General features: G+C 55.0%; 1 protein-coding gene and 1 long non-coding RNA gene across 3 annotated transcripts in view; one reads left to right on the top strand and one right to left on the bottom strand.

The window, feature by feature from the left end:
* The window catches only part of LOC116666509, a 36,490-nt gene that overhangs the window by 11,553 nt on the left and 2,503 nt on the right, over window positions 1-22,434 (bottom strand). The gene's annotated exons all lie outside the window — the stretch shown is intronic.
* CHRM1 (cholinergic receptor muscarinic 1) lies at window positions 9,950-21,033 on the top strand. Of its 2 annotated transcripts, XM_006181787.3 has the most exons (3): window positions 9,950-10,534; window positions 10,943-11,035; window positions 18,566-21,033. In XM_006181787.3, exon 3 carries the CDS (start codon window positions 18,641-18,643, stop codon window positions 20,021-20,023), a length of 1,383 nt encoding a protein of 460 aa, XP_006181849.1. In that variant the 5' UTR covers window positions 9,950-10,534; window positions 10,943-11,035; window positions 18,566-18,640; the 3' UTR covers window positions 20,024-21,033. The 2 variants fall into 2 exon arrangements, with proteins under 2 accessions (XP_006181849.1, XP_014412292.1); XM_014556806.2 differs by lacking the exons at window positions 9,950-10,534; window positions 10,943-11,035 and adding an exon at window positions 11,671-11,733.

Raw genomic sequence — 22,434 nt, 5'->3', positions numbered from 1 at the left:
GCCCGCAGGTTCGATCTCAAGGCCCCGATCACCTGGCCCCACCTCAGCGGGGAACGCGGGGACCCGCGCAGCCTTCTGTCTCAGCTCCTCCACCTGCTGCACTCTCCCCTTCCAGGTCAGATGATGTTCGGGGACGGTCCTCACCTGAGTGAGCCGTGTGAGTGCCCCTTCCCCCACGCAGCCCCGCCCCTGTGCCCATGCCCCCCCCCGCCCCCTGGCCTTTCCAGTCTCCCAACCCAAACTGCACAACCACCAAGCACAGGGTTTCTGTCCATTATCTCACTAATCCTCCCGGGTTCCTGTGGGACAAGACCTGCTACCCGCATTTTACAAGGAACATCTTGTCCAATCCCTGGGCCGGGTCTCTGTACCTCTTTTTCTCCCTGGACCTTCCCAGTGGTGTCGCCATCCGGCTCATCCTTCCAGAGTTTATGAGCCCACGGCTGGGACTAGGATGAAGTGCACTTGAAGTGCTCCTGTCTTTACTTAAAAGTTTGATATTTTGTTCGTCATGGATTTTTTTTAATTAATTTGGATTTTTTAAATACTCCATGTCTTGATTACTGAGGTTTTTGGCACCCCCTGAAATTTTGCACCTGAGGGGAGTACTTCACTCACCCCACCCTAGTCCCAGCCCTGCCCTGCACACACACCTTCCTCAGCTGCCCACTTCTCAGGGGACATTCAGAGCCTTTCATGATCTGGCCCCTGCCAAGGTCTCTAGGCTCCACTCTCTGTGCCCACTGCCCCAGGCCCCAGCTCTTTGTATGGTCTCATCATCAACTTTATCTTGCAGAAACCCGACGGTTTGTTTACTATTACTGGGCAAAGATAACAGTAGTGCAAAGTCCTCTCGTAAGGGAAGTGCTCGGCATGTTCTAGGAACAGCAAGACCAGTGTGGCTGGAACAGAGGAGTAGGAAATGAAGTGAAGAGGGGAGGAGAGGCTGATCACATGGAGGCCTTCCTTAGGATTGGAGCTTTACTCTGAGCAAGATGAGAAGTTGATAGAGCATCTTGAATGGTGGAAGGATACGCTTTGACTTATGTGTCAAAAAGAACCTGTTCTTATGTGTTGAGAACAGACAATACATGAGTCTGGGTAGAAACAGGAAGACCAGTGTGGAGGCAGTTATCCGGGTGAGAGAGGACACTGGCCGAGACCACAGTAGATGTATAAATACACCCTGGATGCATTTAAGGAAGAGAAAACAGGATATTCTAGTGAATTCGATTTAGGATGTGAGAGAAAGAATGAAGCCAAGGATGACTGCAAGGTTTGGGGCTGAGTTCCTAGAAGGACAGTGTTGCCACTGACTGAGATAAGCAAGGCTGCAGATAGAGCAGGTTTGGGTTAGGGATGAGTCATGTCTGAGATGATTCTAGATGTCCAAGTGGCCCTGGCAGGCAGCAATAACGAGAGGGGTAACAATAATCATAGTTTCTGCCGCAGTATTAATTGAGCCAGGTATTCTTCCATGTCTTAACTCATTTAATCCTCATAACAACCCTATGACATCGAGCCATTATTAGTCCCATTTTACAGTTGAGAAAATAGTGGATACACGAGTCTGGTATTCAGAGGAGAGGCTGGGCTGGAGACATAAATTTGGAAGTCAGCAATGTGTGGGTGGCATAAGTTCACCCGGGGACTGGAGGTGAAGATCCCAGGGCTGAGCCCAGATGCTCCAAAGTTTAGAGAGTAGGAGGATGAGGAAGATCAGCAAAGGAGGGTGGGGAGCAACAGCCAGGGATGTAGGAGAACCAAGAGGAGGGTCCCCAGGAGCTCTGTACAAAAAATATTTCTAGAATGAGGAAGTGATGAAGAGAAAGCACTTTCGTCATTGTTTTGTTTTGTTTTTTTCTTTTTTAATGGAGGTACTGGGGATTGAATCTCTTTCGTGCTAAGCATGTGCTCTACCACTGAGCTATACCCACCCCCAAGAAAGCACTTTGGAAACCGCAAATCGGAATCACAATACAAGGAGACAATTTGGGGTTAGGTACTAGCCACTGAATGCTTATACAGCCTACTGCAAGTCACAGGACCTCAGCTGCCACATCTGGAAAATGGGTCTTTACGTCCTGTGACTGGTCCTGGTCCCCAGTCTCATCCCAGGACCACCTGCTGAGTTACGCTTACCACTTCAATCCCTCCCCTTGTCTCCTGAACTCTGCCTTTACCTCTCTGCACCCCCCACCTTCTACCATTTACTTCACTAGAATATTCTAGTTCATAATCTATATTTTTTGCCTCCAAGGTGTTCCCTCATCTTGAACCAGGCTTATGTTGGGGTGGAGGGGGTATTACTGTACATTTTTGTAGGGTTCACCTCTCACTCTGCCAATATGCATAAGTGCTCTCCTCCGGCCCTGGGTCTCTTTTGACCCTGGCTTGGGCCCAAAGACCTGAGAGATGCAGCTAGGGAGAGGGAAGGGGCTACCTGTTAACTCCCTAGAACCCAAAATCTCAGATACGACTTTAGAGAGGAAGGCTGGGAGCCATGGGTGGGAAGTGGGACTAGGGTGGGGAGCTGAGGTTCAGGGTCAGGGGTCTGGAGCTGGGAACCAGGAGACTTGGGGCTAGAGGCCTCATAGAGGGCTGGGGAATAAGTTCTGTTGATTGAGGACTGGAGGCTGGAGGTTGGGTAGGGGGAACTTGAGGCTGGAGCCTGGGACTGGGGACGAGGAAACCATATCCTGGAGCTATGGGCAGCCATCACATTGGCCCCTGCCATGAGGGCCCAGACAGCACCCTTCAGGCCTCTGGGGACCAGAAGAGATCTGGAAAGGGGCAGCTAGACAGAGTTTGAGTTCTCCAGGGTTGAGCCAGGGAAAGTCACAGGGAGCCAAACACAAAGACGGACACATGAAGGAGCCCAGATATGGAAGTGTCCAGGAAAGGCTGGGGCCAGGGAAATGAGTCCTTGAAGGGGCTGAAGTCCAGGCCTGAAAGATGGAAGGAATGCCTGAAATTATCACACATTGGAGCTAGAGAGTTTCTAGATAAGCTAGTTCAGAGTGACTCAAATGTGTTCCTCAGACACCAGTCCTAAGAGATGCTCTACGTAAAAAAGATTGCATGGTGAAATAAGTTTGGAAAACACTGCATATTCTCTCTGCCTCTCAGAGATTCTTAGTGCACATTTGCCATTAAAAGGCTCTGATAGGTTCCTGCACTTAAGAAAGCAGAAATTAATTTTCTATTTTATCATGGAAGCCTTTTTTTCTTATAACTTACACCTATTAATGTCCTGCAAAGTAGACTTTGAGGGATACTAGGGTAGCCTCCCATTTTACTTCCAGGAAACCAAAGCTTCAAGAAGGGAAGTGATGTGCCCAAGGTCTCATGAGGGGAGAGGCAGAGCTGAGTCAAACCCTAAGTGTCCTATTCATCAAAGAACATCAGTGCTGGGAGAGTCCCCTGGGGCCATCTAGTCCATCTAATCTATCTTGGCCTCTATCCCCAATCTCATTTATGGATGGTAGACTGAGGCTGGGAGAAGGGCCATGACTATTTCTCTCCCACAAGGTTCTAGACTGGGCCCCCAACTTGACTTAAACAGTCTGGTGCCCTGACAACTACATAATCTCCATAACCAGATCATCCTCTCCAGCCAGGCCTACATCCACCCCACTGGGGCTAGCTCCCACTGATCCTTCCTCTACCTTTCTATAATTTTTTTTCTATTCTAAGAAAGTTCTGGTCTGCCCTGGTAACTTTCTCAGGATCATCTTGTCTCAGCTCACTCATCAACCCCACAGCTTCTGGGCCCCGGTTTCTCCTGTTCCATCCCTAGTGCTGAGCACAGTGCCAGGCATAGAATCCAGACTGTTCCCTTAGGAGGGTGCTGCATTATCAATCTGGAGGAAGTAGAATATGTTATAGGCTGCACTGTGTGGTTTTTAAACAAGGACGACTGGTTGAAAACTCTGGAGGCCTATCCCTGGAATAGAGGTCAAGGCTCCAGTGAGGATGGCTGAGCTGGAGCTGTGGTTTTATTCCTATCTCCCCCCACCCTGGGTGGTTTTACAGAGTCGCCCCCCTGGCTGTTGGTGTCAGAAAAGCTAGAGCAGACTGAGCATGTGTTAAGGGAGAGATTCACATGCCTGGGAGAAAAACATGGAGGACAAATACTTACCCCAGAAGTGAGATAGCTTGAGGCCCAAGCAAGGCTGCTTCCCACCATCCAAAACCCAGACCCAGCCTGGCTTCCTACCTCCCTCCCTGCACTGCTGCCATATTCTGTTGGGAGATCTCCTTTCGAGAAAAGGGCTTCCTTCCTCTGATAGGCACCCAGTGCCTCCCCTTCTGAGCCTCTGGTCCTCTGTGGGAAAGGGAAGGAGGGCGAGGAAGGTTGGTCCCCCACCTCTGAGGGTCACACATCCCCTATCCCTGCTGTCAGGGCAGAACCCCTTCTCCAGCTCCCCAGGGGACTCCAGCTTCAAGCAAACTCCTAATGTGCCATAGGGAGAGGCAGCCTAGCCCGCAGGCCCCTCCCCCACCCCGGCCTCAGCCCTAGAGCTCTGGCCCTAACTCGATTGTGCACTCTTAATCACAGTGTGTGCCGGCCGGAGAAGTAAACAGGCAGCCCCCCAAGGTCCACTCAGACCCATCAATCCCCGCCCTGGTCAGGCCTCCTTCAGCGCTGCAGCTGGCAGGAGGCGCCAAGGTGGGGGGGGGGGGGAGACCACAGGGCTGGGTCGTGTTAGACCCTGGCAGAAAGGCTGATTGCCCTCTCAGTCCAGGGATCTCGATGGGGAGGAAAGGAGAACTGGGGGGTACATTGGCATTGACATTGGGGGATCTTTAGGCTACGGACTAAAGCTATGAGTGGGAGTGGACTGGCTTAGCTCTGGCACCTACTAGCCATGCAACCTTGGACAGAATCTCTCAGAGCCTCAGTTTCCTCATATATAAAATGGGGATAGTAATCCTACTTAGTTGGGTTACTAAGAAAATTAAATTAGTTAAAACATGTAAAACACTGAGAACAGTGCTCACGCACAACTGGAGCTATGTAAGTGTTTGTTAAAGAAAGGGGACAGCAGGATGAATGACTGGGAGAGACACTGGCCTCTCGAGCTCCTGGGATACCCCTTCGCCTTACAAATGGTTTAGAGAGTTCGCAAGTAGTTAGGCTCCAAGCTGGGAGCAAACCTACTACCTGTGAAGGAATCTAACGGCAGAATGAGTTAACCAACATCTGTGGGCCTCAGTTTTCTATCTGTAAAATAGTGATCATAACTGCGCCAACATCTTGAAGCTGTTAGGAGGATTAAACGAGAAAGTGCACTAAAACGTTTATGAATGCGGCAGCCAGTAGCAAGCGCTGCAATCAAGGGCCATCAGCCCCTTTTTCTTCCTGAGAGCTAGATCTGCACCATCTCTTACCCACCCCTGCCAACGAAAAGCCTGTACTATAGGCCACGAAGGAAGACTATGTACTATCATTCCTCTCCCTGCGAAGGAAAAGGGGCGCGCGACACCAGGTACACGCCATCCGCAAGCACCACGGCGTCTCTCTGCCCCGGTCCTGGGCACGGAGGTGGGCGGGCCGCTAGAGGGCGCGGCGGGAGGTGCGGAGCGCTGTGCGTACCGCCGAAGCGGCCCCGGCAGCCCGCGCTGGGGCTGAGGTTTGGGAGCCGAGGCTCGGAGGTTCGCTATGCTGCGGGCGAGGAGGGTGAGGGACAAACCCCTGCCCACCGACGGACTTGCTGCTCCTGCTCGAGGGCGAGGGTCTAGCAGAGAGATGGGTGAGAGAGTGAGCCGTCTTAGTCTCCACTGGCCCGGCTCTGTCCTACTCCTCGCCTTCGTGGGCTCTGAACTTCGGTCTCCGCCTCGGTGGGGACTCGACGACAAAGCGTACGAGCCCACGGGAGTCGCAGGGAGGGATTACCAGGAAAGGAAAGAAACTTAGCCAGGCCTGGGGCAGAAGACCCCGAAATCTGTCCTGCCTCACCTGGTCACTCCCTGGGCTCGGAGACTCAGCTAAGAAAAGTTGGGAAGAAGCCTTGGGCATCGGGACCTGAGGGATGGGCTCCAGCCCTAAGTTCCCGCTGAAAGCGCCTCCCGATTTCTCTCCAGCAGTCTCACATCGGCCTAGTCCAGGGCCGGGGCGCCTATCCATGTGGCGGAAAGTGTGGGCGCCTGGCATCCACTGACCAAGCGAAGCAAATTCGATACCGTTAATCAGATTTTTCGAGCTGGTTTTGGCCGTAGACATTTGAGCGAGAAGCACGGGCCTCCACAGCGCTAGGAATAGCGCACTGTCCTCGGCCTGGGCCGCATGTCCACAGTGCGTCCAACTCCTAGGCAGCAGCAAGTGACCTGGACCCCGAGGGCCTGTCCTCATGGACAGGACAGAGAACACTTTCGTACACCCTGTGGGAACGCAGCTCCTCCCCGCGGCCAGGTCCGACCGGGATCCAGGGACTCGTCCAGGATGCGTTGTCTCGGTTCCCAGCAATCACCACCACCACGAGATCCCGGGCATCTGGTTAACTCAGCCGCGTCGCCCCACCCGCTGCAAGGTCCAGGCAGCGTGGCCCGCAGGTCCAGGCCACACGAGACGCCACGCTCCGGGCCGCCCCGAATCCATCCTTTATTCGGAAGCTGACCTCGAGGCTTCCGGGCTGGTGAAGCGGGGCTCTTGCGGGCCCTCCACCTGCCCAGAGACTCCCAGCTTAGAACCAGGCGGGGAGGTGAAGCGCCCGGTAAGTGGAGGAGAAATGGTTTCTACGAGGCCTTAACTTCGGAACCAGATTCAGAAAACCCCTGTTTCCTGTTCAGTGACGCCTTTATTGTGGTCACTTTTGCCTCGGCCCGTGGGCGGGGCCTCTTTCTAGGCCAGCTCTATCCGCAGCCCCTCCCTGGATTTTAGTTTCTTATTTTGAATCTGAGAATTAGTCCCTCCCGGAGTCCCCAGCGTCGGAAAGGTGAGGCGGGAGGGGGTAACGAGGCTGAGGGCCTAAAAGACCAACCAGTTGGGCTTCACAGGTCTGATGAGGGCCAGAAGGATGGCCCACTCCCACCTCCTTCTCCCAGAACAGAGGAAGCAGCACTGAGAAGTGGTAAGCATATCTGGGTTTGAACTTACAAAGTGGGTTCAAGCCGAGAGTGAGGGTTACACGGGGGTAGGGGTAAGGCTGTGAGCGCACAGCGTGTGCACACCCAGAGCTCGCTGACTTCCTTCCCCGACCTCTGCACGGCATTCAGCTGGGATCCCCGACCTTCTCAAAATGCTGTCACAGGTTTCTGCCATCCCTGAAACTCCAGCCTACACACTCCCACCCTGACCCCAGTCCCAAGATGGCCCCAGGCCCACTGACCACACCCTATCCGAAACCCTGGGGATGAGCGCCGCTGATACATCCACTCATCTGTAAAATGGGAATAATAATAGAACCTCCCTCAGAGAGTTGTTGTGAGAAATAAACCAGTTAATGAATTAAGAGCTCTTAGCAGCGCCTGGCACGTAGTATGTGTTCAATACGAGTTATAAATAACAATAATAATGGCTTTCACTTGTAACGAACGCCAGTGCCAAGTTTAACCTGCAACTAATGATCCAACAGCGCTGTCGGGGAGGTATTTCTAACTGCCAAGACACTGATGAAGAAACAGACCTAGAGAGGGGCACTAACTTGCTCGGGGAAGGTTCAGCTGGGAAGAGGCATAGCCGGATTCGCACCCAAGGCAGCTTCTCTCCTCCTCCACATGAGGAAGCTGAGAGAGGGGCCCAGCCTCGCGAGGCGACCCCGTGTTCCCTCGATGGCTTGGAGGCGTGAATCTTCCACCAGGCGACCAAAAATAGCAACCGACGGGAGCCGAGACCCCTGCGCCTGTAGGGTTCCCACTCCGCCGGAGAGAAAAAATTGGCTAAGGTCAGGCCCGGTCGATCCCGGGCGGCGGGGGGTCGCGCGGGGGGGGGGCTGGACCCCCACGTGCGCCGCCTGCCGCTGCTTCGCCAAGCCCTTTGTCGCGAGCAGCCGCGTTCGTGCCGCACTCGGCGGCTTAAAATAAAGACAATGTTCCCAGCCTCCCTGCGGCTAAATCCGGCGCGGGTGCGGGGGCGGTGAGAGAGCCGGGTGGGAGAGCTTCTCCTGGCCCTACCTCCCTTCCTGCCTCAGTTTCCCCATCTGGTAAGGGGACCTAGCCAAGTCTGGGCCAAGAAGGGTCATAGAGTCGGGGGGAGGGGCGTCATCCCCCTACCTCCGCGGCTGCACGGACTTAAGGAGCGTACAAACCTCTTGGGGCAGAGAGGGGCAATCAAGAGGAGGCAAGAGAGAGCTGGACACCCTCCTCTTCCGCCTACAAAATAAGTGTTTTTATTTCTAAAGGGACGTGTGCAGAGGCGGTGGGAGAAGAGAAAAGGAGACCAAGGAGGTTGGGGGGAGGGGGCAAGGAGAGAGCCTGATTCAGACTCGGAAATGGATGTTGAGCGTGGAGGCCTAACACCCCCACATTCAGCCACGTGTACGCGCACAAGTACACGCAGCCCACCGCGCGCACAAGCCGCAGCCGCAAACCGAGCACAGCCCAGCAGGGGGCAGCCGGAGTCCGCGCCCACGGGCAGGGACTGGTCCAGTTCTGACCCATCCCCGACCCTCTGGCTGACCCCGGCGTGGGAGGGGGTTGCTCGGATTCTTCTCTAAGCTGCAGTGTCTCCTGGACTTCAGAAGGGAGGTGGGCTGGGAGCTTGCTCTAGCCGCAGCTGGCTTTGAGAAGCAGAGATGCCCCCACATGTACCTGCCACGTGTGCCTACCACTGGCTTGATGGCTGCTGGCCACGCCCCAGGGATTCTGGATTCTGCTCTACCTGGCTCCACTGGCAACAGGGCTTTAGCCTGAGGAAGCCCTGGATTACCCTCAGGCATCGGGATTGTGGGGGTTGCTTGACAGGGAAAGGGCAGGGGGCAAGATGGGAGGCAGGTCCCAACCACCTGACCTGCTCCAGAGCCCTGGGCTTAGAGCCAAGGGACATGAGTGCAAACACTTGCCCACCACATTTTAAACACACCTCTGCTGTTTGGTTTTCTCATCTGCACAGTGATGGTAATAGAGGATCCCCGGCCTTCCACCCCAGGGCTTCAGCATGGCCCAGTGGGGCAAAGCACCCAGCAGACCAGTGGTAGCCTCTCCATCCCTCCTCCGTGGCCAGCTCCCCAGGAGGTCTCTAGGGCCAGGTGAGGGCTGTGTAGGACACAGGTCTCTAAGGCAAAAGGCCCCCAAGGGCTCTATCTCTGCGGAAACGCAACACAGAAATCCAAACCGGCCTGAGGGAGATGGGTGCCAGCCAAGCAGGGGGCCTAAGAGATGTGAGGAGGAAGGGCAGGTTTGCCATTTCCCAGGTGCACACCTGTGAGCCCTGAGTGGGAGTCAGGGGAGACAGAGTTTGACAAACTGGGAGGAGAGCTGTCTGTCTGCCTGTCTGTCTGTCTTCCAAGTGGAAGCTGGGGGTGGAACAGGCAGGGAGGCAGAGGCTGCCTCACTTGTCAGAATTAGCAAGTTCCACAGTTGGGCAACACTCAGACACACACCGAATACAGACACACACGTCCTGGCTCCAGACCGACAGGGCGACACCTGCATTTATATAGGCTGCATGGTGACATGCGTACTCAGGGACACACAGTTGCAGGGCACTCAGCAATGCATGGAGCAGGCACCGGGACCCCTACTCGTGCCTGCAAACCAGACACCCCTGTACCCTGACATCGGGCTGTGGATCAGGGACAGACGAGAACCCACAGCCCAGCATGCGGGCTCCGCCTCTCTGCTCAGCCCCGGGGCGGGTGCGCCAGCCCTCTGGGTCTGTTCCAAGTTAGAGCCTCTCACGTGAGGCCCAATGTGTCATTTCCAAACAGAAGGAATCTAGCTCCTTCGCAGCAGGGAGGAAAAGCAGGGTGTGGGGCTGGGTGGGTGGGCGCGTGGGCATGTGCAGGGGGCAGGGCGTGTGTGTGAGGGAAGCAGGCATGTGAATACTGGGGCGTGTGTGGTGGGGCATGGTGCATGCGGGTTGGGGGCTCTAAGGCTGGGTGGGGGAAGGACCCGGGGGAAACAGTGTGCCTTTGTGAGGGGTGTGTATGTGTGCAGCTGAGTCTGTGTGCATTGGGTGTGGGTGTTTGTCTCCCTGTATCCGCCTTCTCTCCCATTCTGGACTTTTAGCCTTCCTGGGCTCATCTTCCTCATGTCTTACCCCCTCCCTCTCGGGGCTCGAATTGGGTGCTCTGGCGGAGGAGGGGGCCACAGTCCAGGACCCAGTTCAACCCCGGACGCTGCCTGAGGCTTCTCTCCAGCTCCCCCTCCCTTCCTTTTCTCTCTTTCCTCCCTCCCTCTCTTTCCCTTCTCCCTCCCCCCCCCCATCCAGGCTGGCGTGCCAGGGGGTGGGACATGCCAATCACTGGCTGTGCCTCTCCGGCTGCCAGCACAGGGTGCAGCTCCCCCCGGGAGCCAGGTGTTTGGGTCCCTGGAGACGCCGCCAGCCCCCGGAGAGGCAGTGGGGCTGAGGACCCTTCAGACCCCTCTCATGGTGAGTACATTTGGGAGGGTTTGGGAGGGGTTCCACCAAGGTAGGGGCAGGAGAAGCAGGGTCCTGAGAGCAAGGCAGGGACCAGGACTAGAAGGAAATTGGGATGGACTCCAGAGAGAGGAGGGGGCCAGGAGGGGTCGAGAGGCCAAGGGGGCTCCATAGCATTGGACACTGGCTGCTCCAAATACCCCGGCTTCGAGTGTATACACCTAATGTTTTTCTGGAGTTCAGCTGGCACAGTAGATGGAGACCCCCTTGGGAAACTGGACCTGGAGCCCAGAAAGGATTAGGTTGCGATGTAGCATGCAGAGCCCCCAAGCCCCAGGGACAGAGTGGGGAGGGCAGGGAGCCAGGGTGTAACCCCTAATTAGGGTGCCAGTCCCAGAACATCCTCCTCTCCTCCCTCAGGGAACCCTGAATCCCACCACCCCCATCCACCTTCAGCCCCTCCAAGATGGACTGAACCAGGCTGCTGGGCAGATGGACAAGCCGGATGCTAAGGTGGGTGCCGGGCCAGAAGCCAGCAAGAGACCAGACCGAGGGCTCCAGGGCTCTCGGGGGGACAAATGGGCACATGGACGGCCATGCCAGCCAGGGAATGTGGTCCTGATGTGTGCAGGGACCCAGAGGGCCCTCCCTGTGTCCATAGTACCTTGGGCTTCCGCAGGGCAGGTCTCAGTCCTATGTCCAGGTAATGCATGGATACTAACAGGCACCCATGCCGGTACCCATCCCAGTACCCCAGAGTCCACAATGTGGGGATAGGCTGGAAACCTGGAGCTCTGATTCTTGCAGAGTTGCCAGAGCTGGCAACTGAGGAGAGGGTGGGCAGCTTTCATTGGGTCACTCACACAAGTGCTACTTGGGGGTTATCAGTGCCAGTGGAGAGGGATTTACCTCTTTCCACAGAACATACCTACAGCACCATCCAGACTGACCCAGGGCCTCCTGCCCCACTGGCCGGAAGGAGTCAGACTGTCTCCTGTAGCTGGACAGTCTCCTGTCCCTGGGTAATCAGCTGCTCACTGATCTGTCCCCTGACCTCAGCCACTAAGCAAGCTGTCATCGCCATGAAGGCAGGAAAAGAGATGGAGAGTTGGGGTTGCAGGAGATGTGACTCTTGGCTCCCCGTCTAGGGCCTGGAGGTCTGAGAACTGGGTCCTGAAGTGCAAAGAGGAGTCCAGAGTGTCAAGAACCAGGTAGGCAGAGATCACATGCGACCTCAAGAGGAACCTCCCCATTGTACAGATGGAGAGACTGAGGCTGAGCAAGGGGAAGAGACATGCTCATGGTCACAGAAGGGATTTTTAGGGGTCCAGTTGGGGTTTGAATCCCATTCTCTTCACCCTCTGTGCAGCACTGAACTCCCACCTCCTTGAGCAGGATGATAGGGTCAGGAGAGCAGCAAGCTCTGTGATGGGAGCTTAGGCTCCTGGTGGCAGGCAGGCAGGCGGGGCGGGGAGAGGTGGGTGAATATCTCGCTGGGTTTCTGTTCTGCTGTGATGCCATGGTGATGCCTAGAAAGATGGGGGAGGGAGGGCAGGAGGGAGAGAGAGGAAAGGAAATGGGGAGGGGAGCGCAAGGAGTGAAGAGCAGGGGGCATGCGGAGTGGAGGATGAGGGGCCGAGCACCTGGCAGAGGTCTAGGGCCCAGCCTGCTAACTGCCAGGCTCTGGCATGGTCCGGCTAAAGTTGGGCAACTGGTTAAGGTCCATCAACAGTGAGAGTATTTGGCACTGATTCTAAGGATGACGCTCCTCTTCCGGCTCAGCAGCACATTTATGAGCATTTAACTGATGGCTGCTGCCGTCCCCAGGGCTAGCTGGCACTCCCAGTGGTGACTGTTGAGCCTGAAAAGGTGATCAATTGTATCTGTTTACCCCCTGGTTTCAAAGGCCAGGCATCAGAGGTGGAAGTTTTCTGCACCTGTAATAGGTCAAGAGCTACCTTCAGAGAAAAATTGACCCCAGGGGTAGGAGAAAGAGCCACCTCTGACAGGCTGGCTTCTGGGTTAAGGCCCCAGCAGAAGGGACGGGTCAGGAGGCCTGGCCAGAGAAGCACCCGCGCTGCACATGTGAGGTCCCAGCTGCCCAACCCCACAGCCCCCGTCTCGTACCTCCTCCCCAGTATCGCCCGTTCTCTCCAGGCAGGGTTCTGCCAACTTCCAGGTCCAGAACCACAAGATGGCTTCACTCCTCCCTCCTGAATCTCTTCCCCAGCACCCCCTCATTTTCTGCCTCCCCTTCTGCACTCTTTGGCCAGTGATAAGATTCAGGACACCCTAGTGTTCAGGAATCCCTCTCCCCAGCAATCTCTCCCCTCCCCCTTCCTCTCACCAACCAGATGCCCAGCCCCTGGGGATTGGTCCAGGGCGCTGGCGGTCAGCAATGGGGCCTGCCGGCCTGTCTGCCGTGCTGAAAGCTCTGACCTCATCCCTTAACTCTTTGAGCCCAGGCTGGTGTTTCCTCCTCCAACGCTGACAGGCGCCCTCCCACGCCTGTGCCTTCTCGGCAGCAGGTGAGGCAGGGTTTCCTTGATCCATTTTACAGATGAGGATGTTCTTAGCTATTTTTCTCCCAGCCTTTCAAGCCAGGCAGGGCCTCACCAAGGGGACAGAGACCTGGCAAGTGAAGGGATGCAGGAACCGGAGGGAGCAGGTGGACCACACTCTGGAGATGGTTCAAGCCCCCCACCCCCGTACACCTGGCTGGCTCATCCTCATGTCCATAGGCCTGAAGTCAATCAGGAGGACTCCATGTGCACATTCATGGATTTATTCCTAAGATATTTACTGCTGTGTGCCAAGCACTGGGATTAAAGCAGCAAATGAGGCAGACACAGCCCCCACCCTGCCTCTCAGAGAGCTACGCTAGGCCACCCCCTTCCCACATCATACATCACACAGATAGATGACAGGCTGTCACACACACAGGCCAGATTCTAAAGGAAGGGCTGATTCCTCGCTGTTGACTGATTCAGACTAGGGTTTGGCCAAGCTAGTCAAGGTGGGCAATGAGGCTGTTGAGCCCCCCATGCCCACAAAAGCAGTTTAGAGTAGAGGCCCAAGAGATTAGTCCCGGAGGCAGACTACCTGGGTCCAAATCCTGATTGCATCACTGATGAGCTGTAAGTTCCTTAGGGTCTGAAAGCCTCATTGCGCCTTTTGCAAATTGAAGATAACAGAACCTACTTCCCAAGGCTTTGTAACAGGTCAATTAAATCATGTGTGTATTGCTTAAAGCCATGTCTGGTTATAGTAAGCAGTCTGTAAATATTAGTTGCTATGATAATATTAATAATATTATTAAAAGCTCCCAACGACCTTCATCAGGAAGCAACAGCCTTGGGCAGAAAAGCACCTCCTGCTTCCTTACCAACTTCCTGTACCCTAGATACCCTCAGAGGGTGAGTCCAACCCACCCCCACAAACTCCCCGCTCTCATGTCTTATTCTCACTCAACAGGGCACCCACCCTTACACATGACACTCAACCTACTGAAAGGTTACCAGGTTGGGACAATGACTTGCCCAAGATCACACAGCAAGACAAGAGCAGAGACAGGGCTTGAAGCAAATGCAGCCCCAAGGACTTCCTTGAAGAGCCTCCCCCCAGCCCTTGCAATCCCCATTGACCAACCCCCCAACCCCCATGGATGTTTGCACAGAATACCTATGCAAATACAGCTTCCAGCCCCTCCCTTTCAACCAGATGGCCAACCCCAAGCCCCTCCTCTGTAGAAATTCTGGAGCTGCTGCTGAACCCCAGCACCCTGACTCTCAGCCAAGGGCTCATCCCGCGCAGGGGAATCAGCCACATCACTGGAAGCCGAGTTCTTTCACAACCATCATCTGGCTGACCCCCTCGTCCTGGTGTAGCCTTGAAGAGGCAGAGGATTGCCTCTAGTAAGGAGTTAAGGAGTCTTGCCCAAGGACACACAGCAGGGACCTTCTCCAGAGCAAATTACTGTCCCAGAGGGGTCTGGGGGAAGACTCCCAGCTTCTGATTATGGAGGAGAGGCAGAGTCATTGATGCTGGGCTGCATCCCAGGGGCTCAGAAGGTCCAGGACGTGGCAACAACCAGAGTCCAGTTCCCCAGAACCCCTACCCTCTCCTTCCCCCAACTGTCCCCAGTGGGAGGACTTAGCCCTCACAGCTCATAGGTGGGGCGTAGAGGGTCACCAAGTGGAAAGAACACAGAGCTTGGAGCCTGCAGGTCCAGGGCCTGGGAGAAGCTAAGTGAGCCTTCAGCCTCTGCAGCCTTGCCTTGGGGACTTGGATCCTTTCTGTTCAGCATCTTAAGACGTTGGTTTCAGGACCCTGTAAAATCTCCCCAGATGTCAGGCTGGCCCAACCCCTACACTGTACAAATGAGCAATCTGGGGACCAGAGAGGGGCCATATCTGGTATCTGGAGAGGAAAGGGCAGGGTGAGAGGTGGCTGAGCCATGGATCGGAATGAGGAGTTGGGGATAATAACAGAGGACTCTGAGTGTCATTTCAGTGCCAGGCACTTTGGATACTATTATCCCCATCAGCTGGGGGCTGCGGGGCTGCAGGCAAGGAAAGGTTAAGTCATTGCAGATGATCACGCAGCTAGGAAGGGACAGCTTGGAAATTCAAACACAGGGCTGTGGTCCACAATGCTGGCATTAGGGTGAGGTACCCACCAAGGAGCAAAATTTAAGGGTGGAGGGGCACAAAAGTCCTTCACTAATCAACATAAATAATATTATAATGTAATATTTTTATAAATCAAATAGCAACCTGCAGCCCACAGGTGGTCTGTTTTTGTAAATCAAGTTTCATCAGAACCAGGGCCAGGATTAAGCTGAGGATAGGTGATAGGAGTGTTTATGCAAGGGCAGGGTTGGTCCTGTCTGTTTAAAATTGTGTTCAGGATCGATGTTTTGCATTGATTTCTACCCTTTAAATACTGAATTAAAATTAAAATTTCTTGATGACTGAGTTTGGGGGCATCACCTTAAATTATGCACCCAAGGCTAGTGCCTCACTCTCCTTACCCTAACCTTACCCCTGATGTGGTGAAGAGACCAAGTACGATGGTAGAGTGGCCAGCACTGATGGCTGCACCGTGCCCAGGCAGACGGGAGACCCCTGCAGCTGCGGAAGGTGCAGCCTCTCAGGCCCACAGGCTCCTCTTCTGACTCAGCCTTTGCAAGTCTTTGTTCAGGGGGCCACTCGGGGCTTCAGAGCTGCTCTGAGGCACCTGGGGGTTGGGGTGTCAGGGGCCAGCACTCAGCCTAGGAGCCGGGAGACCTTGGGCCACACGATGCCGTCTTCCCCTTGTGCTCTGGGCCTTACTTAGTTGCTCCGTTTCTTTCAAGGGCATTAAACAGCCCTGAGTTCATAAGATCAAAGGGACAAGGGCTGTGCAGGGCCACCTGTCAAGGTTGGTTTCCACCAAAGCCCTCACAGGGAAAGCCCCAGCGCACGCAATCTGATCACAGCCTCCCGCCCAGGGCCCAACTTCAATTAGGGGAGGAGGATGCAACAAAACTCCATAACCAAGATAAATAATATTTTAATGTAATACTTTTTGAAAATTCAAATGGGCAAAACTCTGGCCCCCAGACTGACCATCCGTTCTGATAAATAAAGTTGCATTGGAACAAACTGCTTGGGCTCCAATCTTGGTTCCTACCTGACCTGTGTGATCTTGGGCAAATTCTGGTGCTTTTCTCAGCCTCAGTTTCTTCATCTGTCAAATGGAGAGAAGAGCAACCCCTAGGTCATAGGTTCCCTGTTAAGTAGAGAAGTACTTTAACTGGCACTCAGGGATGCTAAAGAACTGCAGTGACCATTGTTATTATTAGTTGCTGTTGTCATAGCATTAGAAAATTTTAATCAAAGTGGCAGACACTCCTAGGCATTGCTACTGGTGTTAAGAATCAATGGGTGGGGGAGGGTACAGCTTAGTGGTAGAGCACACTTAAGCATGCACGTGGTCCTAGGTTCAGTCCCCAGTATCTCCATTTAAATAAATAATAAATAAGCCTCCCCCTGCCAGAAAAATAAAATAAAATTATTTGGGGGAAAAAAGTGTCAATGGGATCTTGTAGCAACCTATAATGAGAAAGAATATGAAAAGGAATATATGTATGTATAGGTATGACTGAAGCATGATGCTGTACATCAGAAATGGACACAACATTGTAAACTGACTATACTTCAATTAAAAAAATATAATTAAAAAAAATGTTTAAACCAGGAATAGGAAAGTGAAAAAAAAAAAGAGTCAGTGGGAACTTAGTGCTTACCATGGACCAGGGCTATTCTAAGCACTTTTACATCTATTGACTCTGTAAGTCTCACAGTAATTCCTCGATTTATAGCCAGGGACTAGCATTATCCCCATTTATCAGTTGAGGAAACCAAGGCACAGAGCAGTTACATAACTAGTGGAGACCACACACCCAGTACACGGTGTAGCCTGGATAGTCAAGTGCAGACAGTCTGAACCCAGAGTCCGGGTCCTTCAACCAGGATGTCACATGAGCCCCCTCATGTGCAGATTGTCCCCAGCACACGAGCACTGACAGCCACAGCCTTTCTGGCTTGTTCTGTCACACTCGGAACCCCTCGCACTGGGAGTCACTGTCTCCTGGCAACAGTTCACCCCAAGCCGCACACACTCCGGGTCACACACCATCACAGCCACACACCACTGAGGCCATCCATCGCACAGCAACCCCCCTCGCAAACACAGCACTCTTGTCTCTCTGTCACAGACCAGGTCCCAAGGAACAGTAGGGCTTGCTGGATCCCTGCCCAGCATTTCTCCCTTAGAATTTTTCCAACAACACAGCACCTAGAGCCACAGCCACAGGTAACTGAAGACCTCGATGTCTTCAGTAAACAAATGAGTGCCTGACGCCCAGAACAGGAGGGACCCAGACAAAACATAGCACATACAGCAGCAAGGCCACGGCTGAGCGGCGGGGACCTCTGCCCGGCCGGTAGCTGCTAAGAGTCCTGGCTTTTCTCTCTACCCACCCTTAGTGCCTGGGCTGGACTCCAGCTTCAGGAAAAGTCTGGGGGATCTTCCTGTTCCCCTTGCTGCCCCCCACTCAGCTGGGGCCCGGGAACAGAGTGGGGAGATGGAGGGGGCCTCCCACGCCCCAGCTGGGGCCAGACTCCCGCTTATCCCGGAGCTGAGGCCCTCGCCCCTGCTGCCTGCTTTTACTCCAGATCTTTTATATCCAGGCAAGTGTCCGCGTCCAGTATGACTTTCCCTGTTGTTCTCACAGAGGGTCCTATCTAGCCCCAGACTGCATCTTCCCCCCCCACACACACACACACAGCCCCTCTGCTCCCATCTCTTTCCACCTGTCCTCTTTGGAGCCCTCCCCTGCCTTCCCATCCGTCCTTATTTGATGGACGAATCCCTCTGGATCTTCACAGCCTCAGAGAGCGAGCAAGAGAAGTGGGTTCTGAGCATCCTCACCACCTGGGTCCCCGTGGCCACGCCTTGTAGCTGCTCAGAGCCATGGGTGCCTCAGTGAAATAGGGATCATCAGAGACGTTCCCCCTACAAATGTTCAACAATTAAATTAGACAATTCAGTTAAGTGCTTGGCACTGTGTCTGGCATGTGGTCACTACTCAGTAAAGGAGCGTTTTGATGAAATGGAGTAAAATGCTTTGAAAATTTGGCAGTACCTTATACAGAGCGAGTCTCCTCATCCGGCCACATGCATGAAGCAAGACAGGCATTAAAAGCAATTTCCTGATGAGAACATTGAGACTGGAAGTCTGAGTGGTGAGGCTGGAATGAGGACTCAGGTCTCTGGATTCCAAGGCCATCCCCCTCCCCCCATGCTGCTGGTAGATCCATAATCCATTTGTGGCTGGGAAAGTGCATTATAAATGACCAGGTGTGGGCACCACTAATGGGGGTGATGTTGTCTGGCCTGCAGCTCGGAGAGGGCAGAGGCTGCGTTCCCAGCACCTTCTACTCCGGGCTCTGGGAGACGTCCAGTGGCCCAACCCAAGCCCATGTCCTCTCTTTTCAGGTCATGACCACCCCCTGAGGAAGCCCTGCCCTGTAACTCAAGGAAGGGGCTGCCCCCCGACCCCACCCAGCCACCATGAATACCTCAGCGCCACCTGCCGTCAGCCCCAACATCACCGTCCTGGCACCAGGAAAGGGTCCCTGGCAAGTGGCCTTCATTGGGATCACCACAGGCCTCCTGTCACTGGCCACGGTGACGGGCAACCTACTGGTTCTCATCTCCTTCAAGGTCAACACGGAGCTCAAGACAGTCAACAACTACTTTCTGCTGAGCCTGGCCTGTGCCGACCTCATCATTGGCACCGTCTCCATGAACCTCTATACCACGTACCTGCTCATGGGCCACTGGGCTCTGGGCACACTGGCCTGCGACCTCTGGCTGGCCCTGGACTACGTGGCCAGCAATGCCTCCGTCATGAACCTGCTGCTCATCAGCTTTGACCGCTACTTCTCCGTGACCCGGCCCCTGAGCTACCGCGCCAAGCGCACCCCACGCCGGGCAGCACTGATGATAGGCCTGGCCTGGCTGGTTTCCTTCGTCCTCTGGGCCCCGGCCATCCTCTTCTGGCAATATCTGGTAGGGGAGCGGACGGTACTGGCCGGGCAGTGCTACATCCAGTTCCTCTCCCAGCCCATCATCACCTTTGGCACGGCCATGGCCGCCTTCTACCTCCCCGTCACGGTCATGTGCACGCTCTACTGGCGCATCTACCGGGAGACGGAGAACCGGGCCCGGGAGCTGGCGGCCCTGCAGGGCTCCGAGACACCCGGGAAGGGGGGCGGCAGCAGCAGCAGTTCAGAGCGGTCCCAGCCGGGGGCTGAGGGCTCCCCGGAGACCCCTCCGGGGCGCTGCTGTCGCTGCTGCCGGGCCCCCCGGCTGCTACAGGCCTACAGCTGGAAGGAAGAAGAGGAGGAGGACGAAGGCTCCATGGAGTCCCTCACATCCTCGGAGGGTGAGGAGCCTGGCTCCGAGGTGGTGATCAAGATGCCCATGGTGGACCCCGAGGCGCAGGCCCCCGCCAAGCAGCCGCCCCGGAGCTCCCCGAATACGGTCAAGAGGCCGACCCGGAAGGGGCGTGAGCGAGCGGGCAAGAGCCAGAAGCCCCGTGGGAAGGAGCAGCTGGCCAAGCGCAAGACCTTCTCGCTGGTCAAGGAGAAGAAGGCAGCTCGGACCCTGAGCGCCATCCTGCTGGCCTTCATCCTCACCTGGACGCCGTACAACATCATGGTGCTGGTGTCCACTTTCTGCAAGGACTGCGTTCCCGAGACCCTGTGGGAGCTGGGCTACTGGCTGTGCTACGTCAACAGCACCATCAACCCCTTGTGCTACGCGCTCTGCAACAAAGCCTTCCGGGACACCTTCCGCCTGCTGCTGCTCTGCCGCTGGGACAAGCGTCGCTGGCGCAAGATCCCCAAGCGCCCTGGCTCTGTGCACCGCACCCCCTCCCGCCAGTGCTGATGGACCCCTCGCCTGCCTCCCTCCACCCCAGTCCCTGGTCGGAAGCAGGGCTCTGACCTCAGACCTGGGGCCCCCAGGTCACCATCCTGCATAGCCCAGAGATACCCTGCCGACTTTCCACACTTTGCAGGGAGGGGAACCCGGGGAATGGGTTTTTCTGTTCCCTGCTGGGAGGGAATGGGCTCTTCACCAGGAAGAAGGCCCAGGAGGAGGATCCGGGCTTTGGATTCCTTGTTTGTGTTAGGCAGGAAGTCTGTCCAGAGCCAGCCAGCAGGGAGGGCCAGGAGAAAAGAGGTAAACTGTGCAGTTATCCCTGGCCCAGGGGCTGGCCTGCATGCAGTGGGAGATGGCACCCCCCTCCCCACCGCCAGCAGGGAACTGACACCAACCATAGAGAGAAAAGCTTGGCTCCAGGGAGCACCCCCCCACTGGGGACCTCCTCCCTCCCCAGGCACAGCCCACTCTGCTGGGCCCTAAGCACACTCTCCAGGATTGTCCATCCACCTGACACATGTCCCTGGAATGTCCCTGCGTGGGTCATCCCCAAGACAAATGTCCAAGCATCAGCAGGACAATGACATCAGAAGGGACCAGCTTGGTCAGTCACACATCAAGTCCCAAGGCAGCACCAGGACCAGGCACCAGTGGTCCCAACTGTCCCATTATGTCTTTTCCCTGGGAGTGAGGGGCAGGGTGACTGCTCTCCAGCCCCACAACTGTACCCCCTGCCCCAGAGAAACCCTCAGTCCCTCCCTCCCTGGCTCACAGGCGCCACCCGGAAAGATCTGCCCTATCAGATCTCGCCAGACCTCCTGCATGCTGCCTGCCTCTGGCAACCCCCTCCACAGGCCTGGCCCAGCTGACAGTTTCTCTCCTGTGAGCTCCCCAGTCTGACCCATGCATGGCCTCCCAGCCACCCTTATCTCCAGGCTCAGCCTGGCCCCAAATGTTCTTTCCTCCCAACCTCAGCAAGTGCTGAGTCTGTGAATAAAGCCACATAACCAGCAGGCGCCAAGGGGCCTTCTTCCCTGTGTTGGCTCGAGGACTTAAGCCAGGGCAGGATGGGGCAGGGAGGGCCTAGGTACTGTGAGAAATGGGCCACTGCCCTGAAGGTGGTCCCAGGAGGAGCAGCACTGAGTGGCTGGATCTACTGAAACCTCTGGGCCGCGGCACCCAGCATCTCCGGCTCAGGTGAGTAGGGATGTAACGGGCAGGCCTGGCTACTGGAAGTAGGGAGACGGTGAAATAAACTGTCCCTGGCCACAGCCCAGCATGTTCGTCATCAGCTTTGCCAAATGGGGAGGCTCTGGGGCCCCTGTTACCCTCAGGTAAACAGAACTGCTCCAAAGCCCCATTTACAATGGGGAGACTAAGGCCCAGTGTGACCCAGGAGGACTGTTCAGGGTGACCCCCCACAAAGCAACACCCAGGCTTCTGGGGAGTTCACAACCCTGCAAAGCACTCCGCAAAGAGGCCCCTCAGGCCAGGTTATAAGGCACTTCATTGGTGACGGGGCCCCAAACCCTAAAGCCTAGAGAGGTTGATCCTGCAGCACAGAGCAGTGGTTCTCAAAGTGTGGTTGTCATCAGGTATCCTCAAAACCACCCAGAGGTTCTGTCATGGGCTGGAACACGGGAACTCAGTAAAGTTTTTAAACTTACGGTTATAGTTTATTACAGTGAAAGGATACAAATTAAAGTCAGCAAAGGATAAAAGAGCACAGAGTCCAGGAGAGACAAGCTGCAAGCTGCCACTTGTCCTCTCCCAGGGGAGTCACAGGGACAGCACTTAATTCTCCCAGCAACAGTGTATCACCAATAAGAGGTCTGTTTCCAGTTGTATAAATTATTGCCAACCAAGAAAATTGAGCCAAATCTTGGTGTCCCATGTTTACTGGAGGTTGCTCCTTTAGACATGGCTGACCTTAGTAACTCATCTTCAGCCCATCTAAAGGCTCAACTGATACCACAAGACCCATGGGACCCAGGTAAACAGAGACACTCTTATCAGGCAGGATATCCCTGGTCAGGTTTAGGGGCTATGTCTCAGGAGCCAGGCAAGGGCTAAACCTTTCTTTGGAATGTGGGGGGTTTGGACAACCCAGACCTGCGGAGTTAATCCTTCACTGCACAGTGGTCCTGACCAGGAGCCTCAGTATCACCTGGGAACTTGTTAGATCTATAAGTTCTCAGGGTCAGCTCAGGTTTACCGAATCAGAAACTCTAAGGGTCGAGCCAAGCCATCTGTTTCAACAAGTCCTCCAGGTGATTGTGATGCAGGCTACAGTTTGAGAAATGCTGGCCTAGAGGAATGAGATCCTGGGTGGAGCTAAACCCTTGCAGAGAGAGGAAGTGAAGATTCACTCTACACACAGCTGTCAGGACTCCCAGAATCCTTGGGAAAGGAAGCTT

Source organism: Camelus ferus, chromosome 10 (genome assembly GCF_009834535.1).
Source record: "Camelus ferus isolate YT-003-E chromosome 10, BCGSAC_Cfer_1.0, whole genome shotgun sequence".
Classification (NCBI taxonomy): domain Eukaryota; kingdom Metazoa; phylum Chordata; class Mammalia; order Artiodactyla; family Camelidae; genus Camelus; species Camelus ferus.
This window is presented reverse-complemented; position numbering and strand designations above follow the sequence as displayed.

What these genes read in the sequence shown, in the direction of transcription:
- CHRM1 (XM_006181787.3), top strand. Translation starts at nt 18,641, where the DNA reads ATGAATACCTCAGCGCCACCTGCCGTCAGCCCCAACATCACCGTCCTG.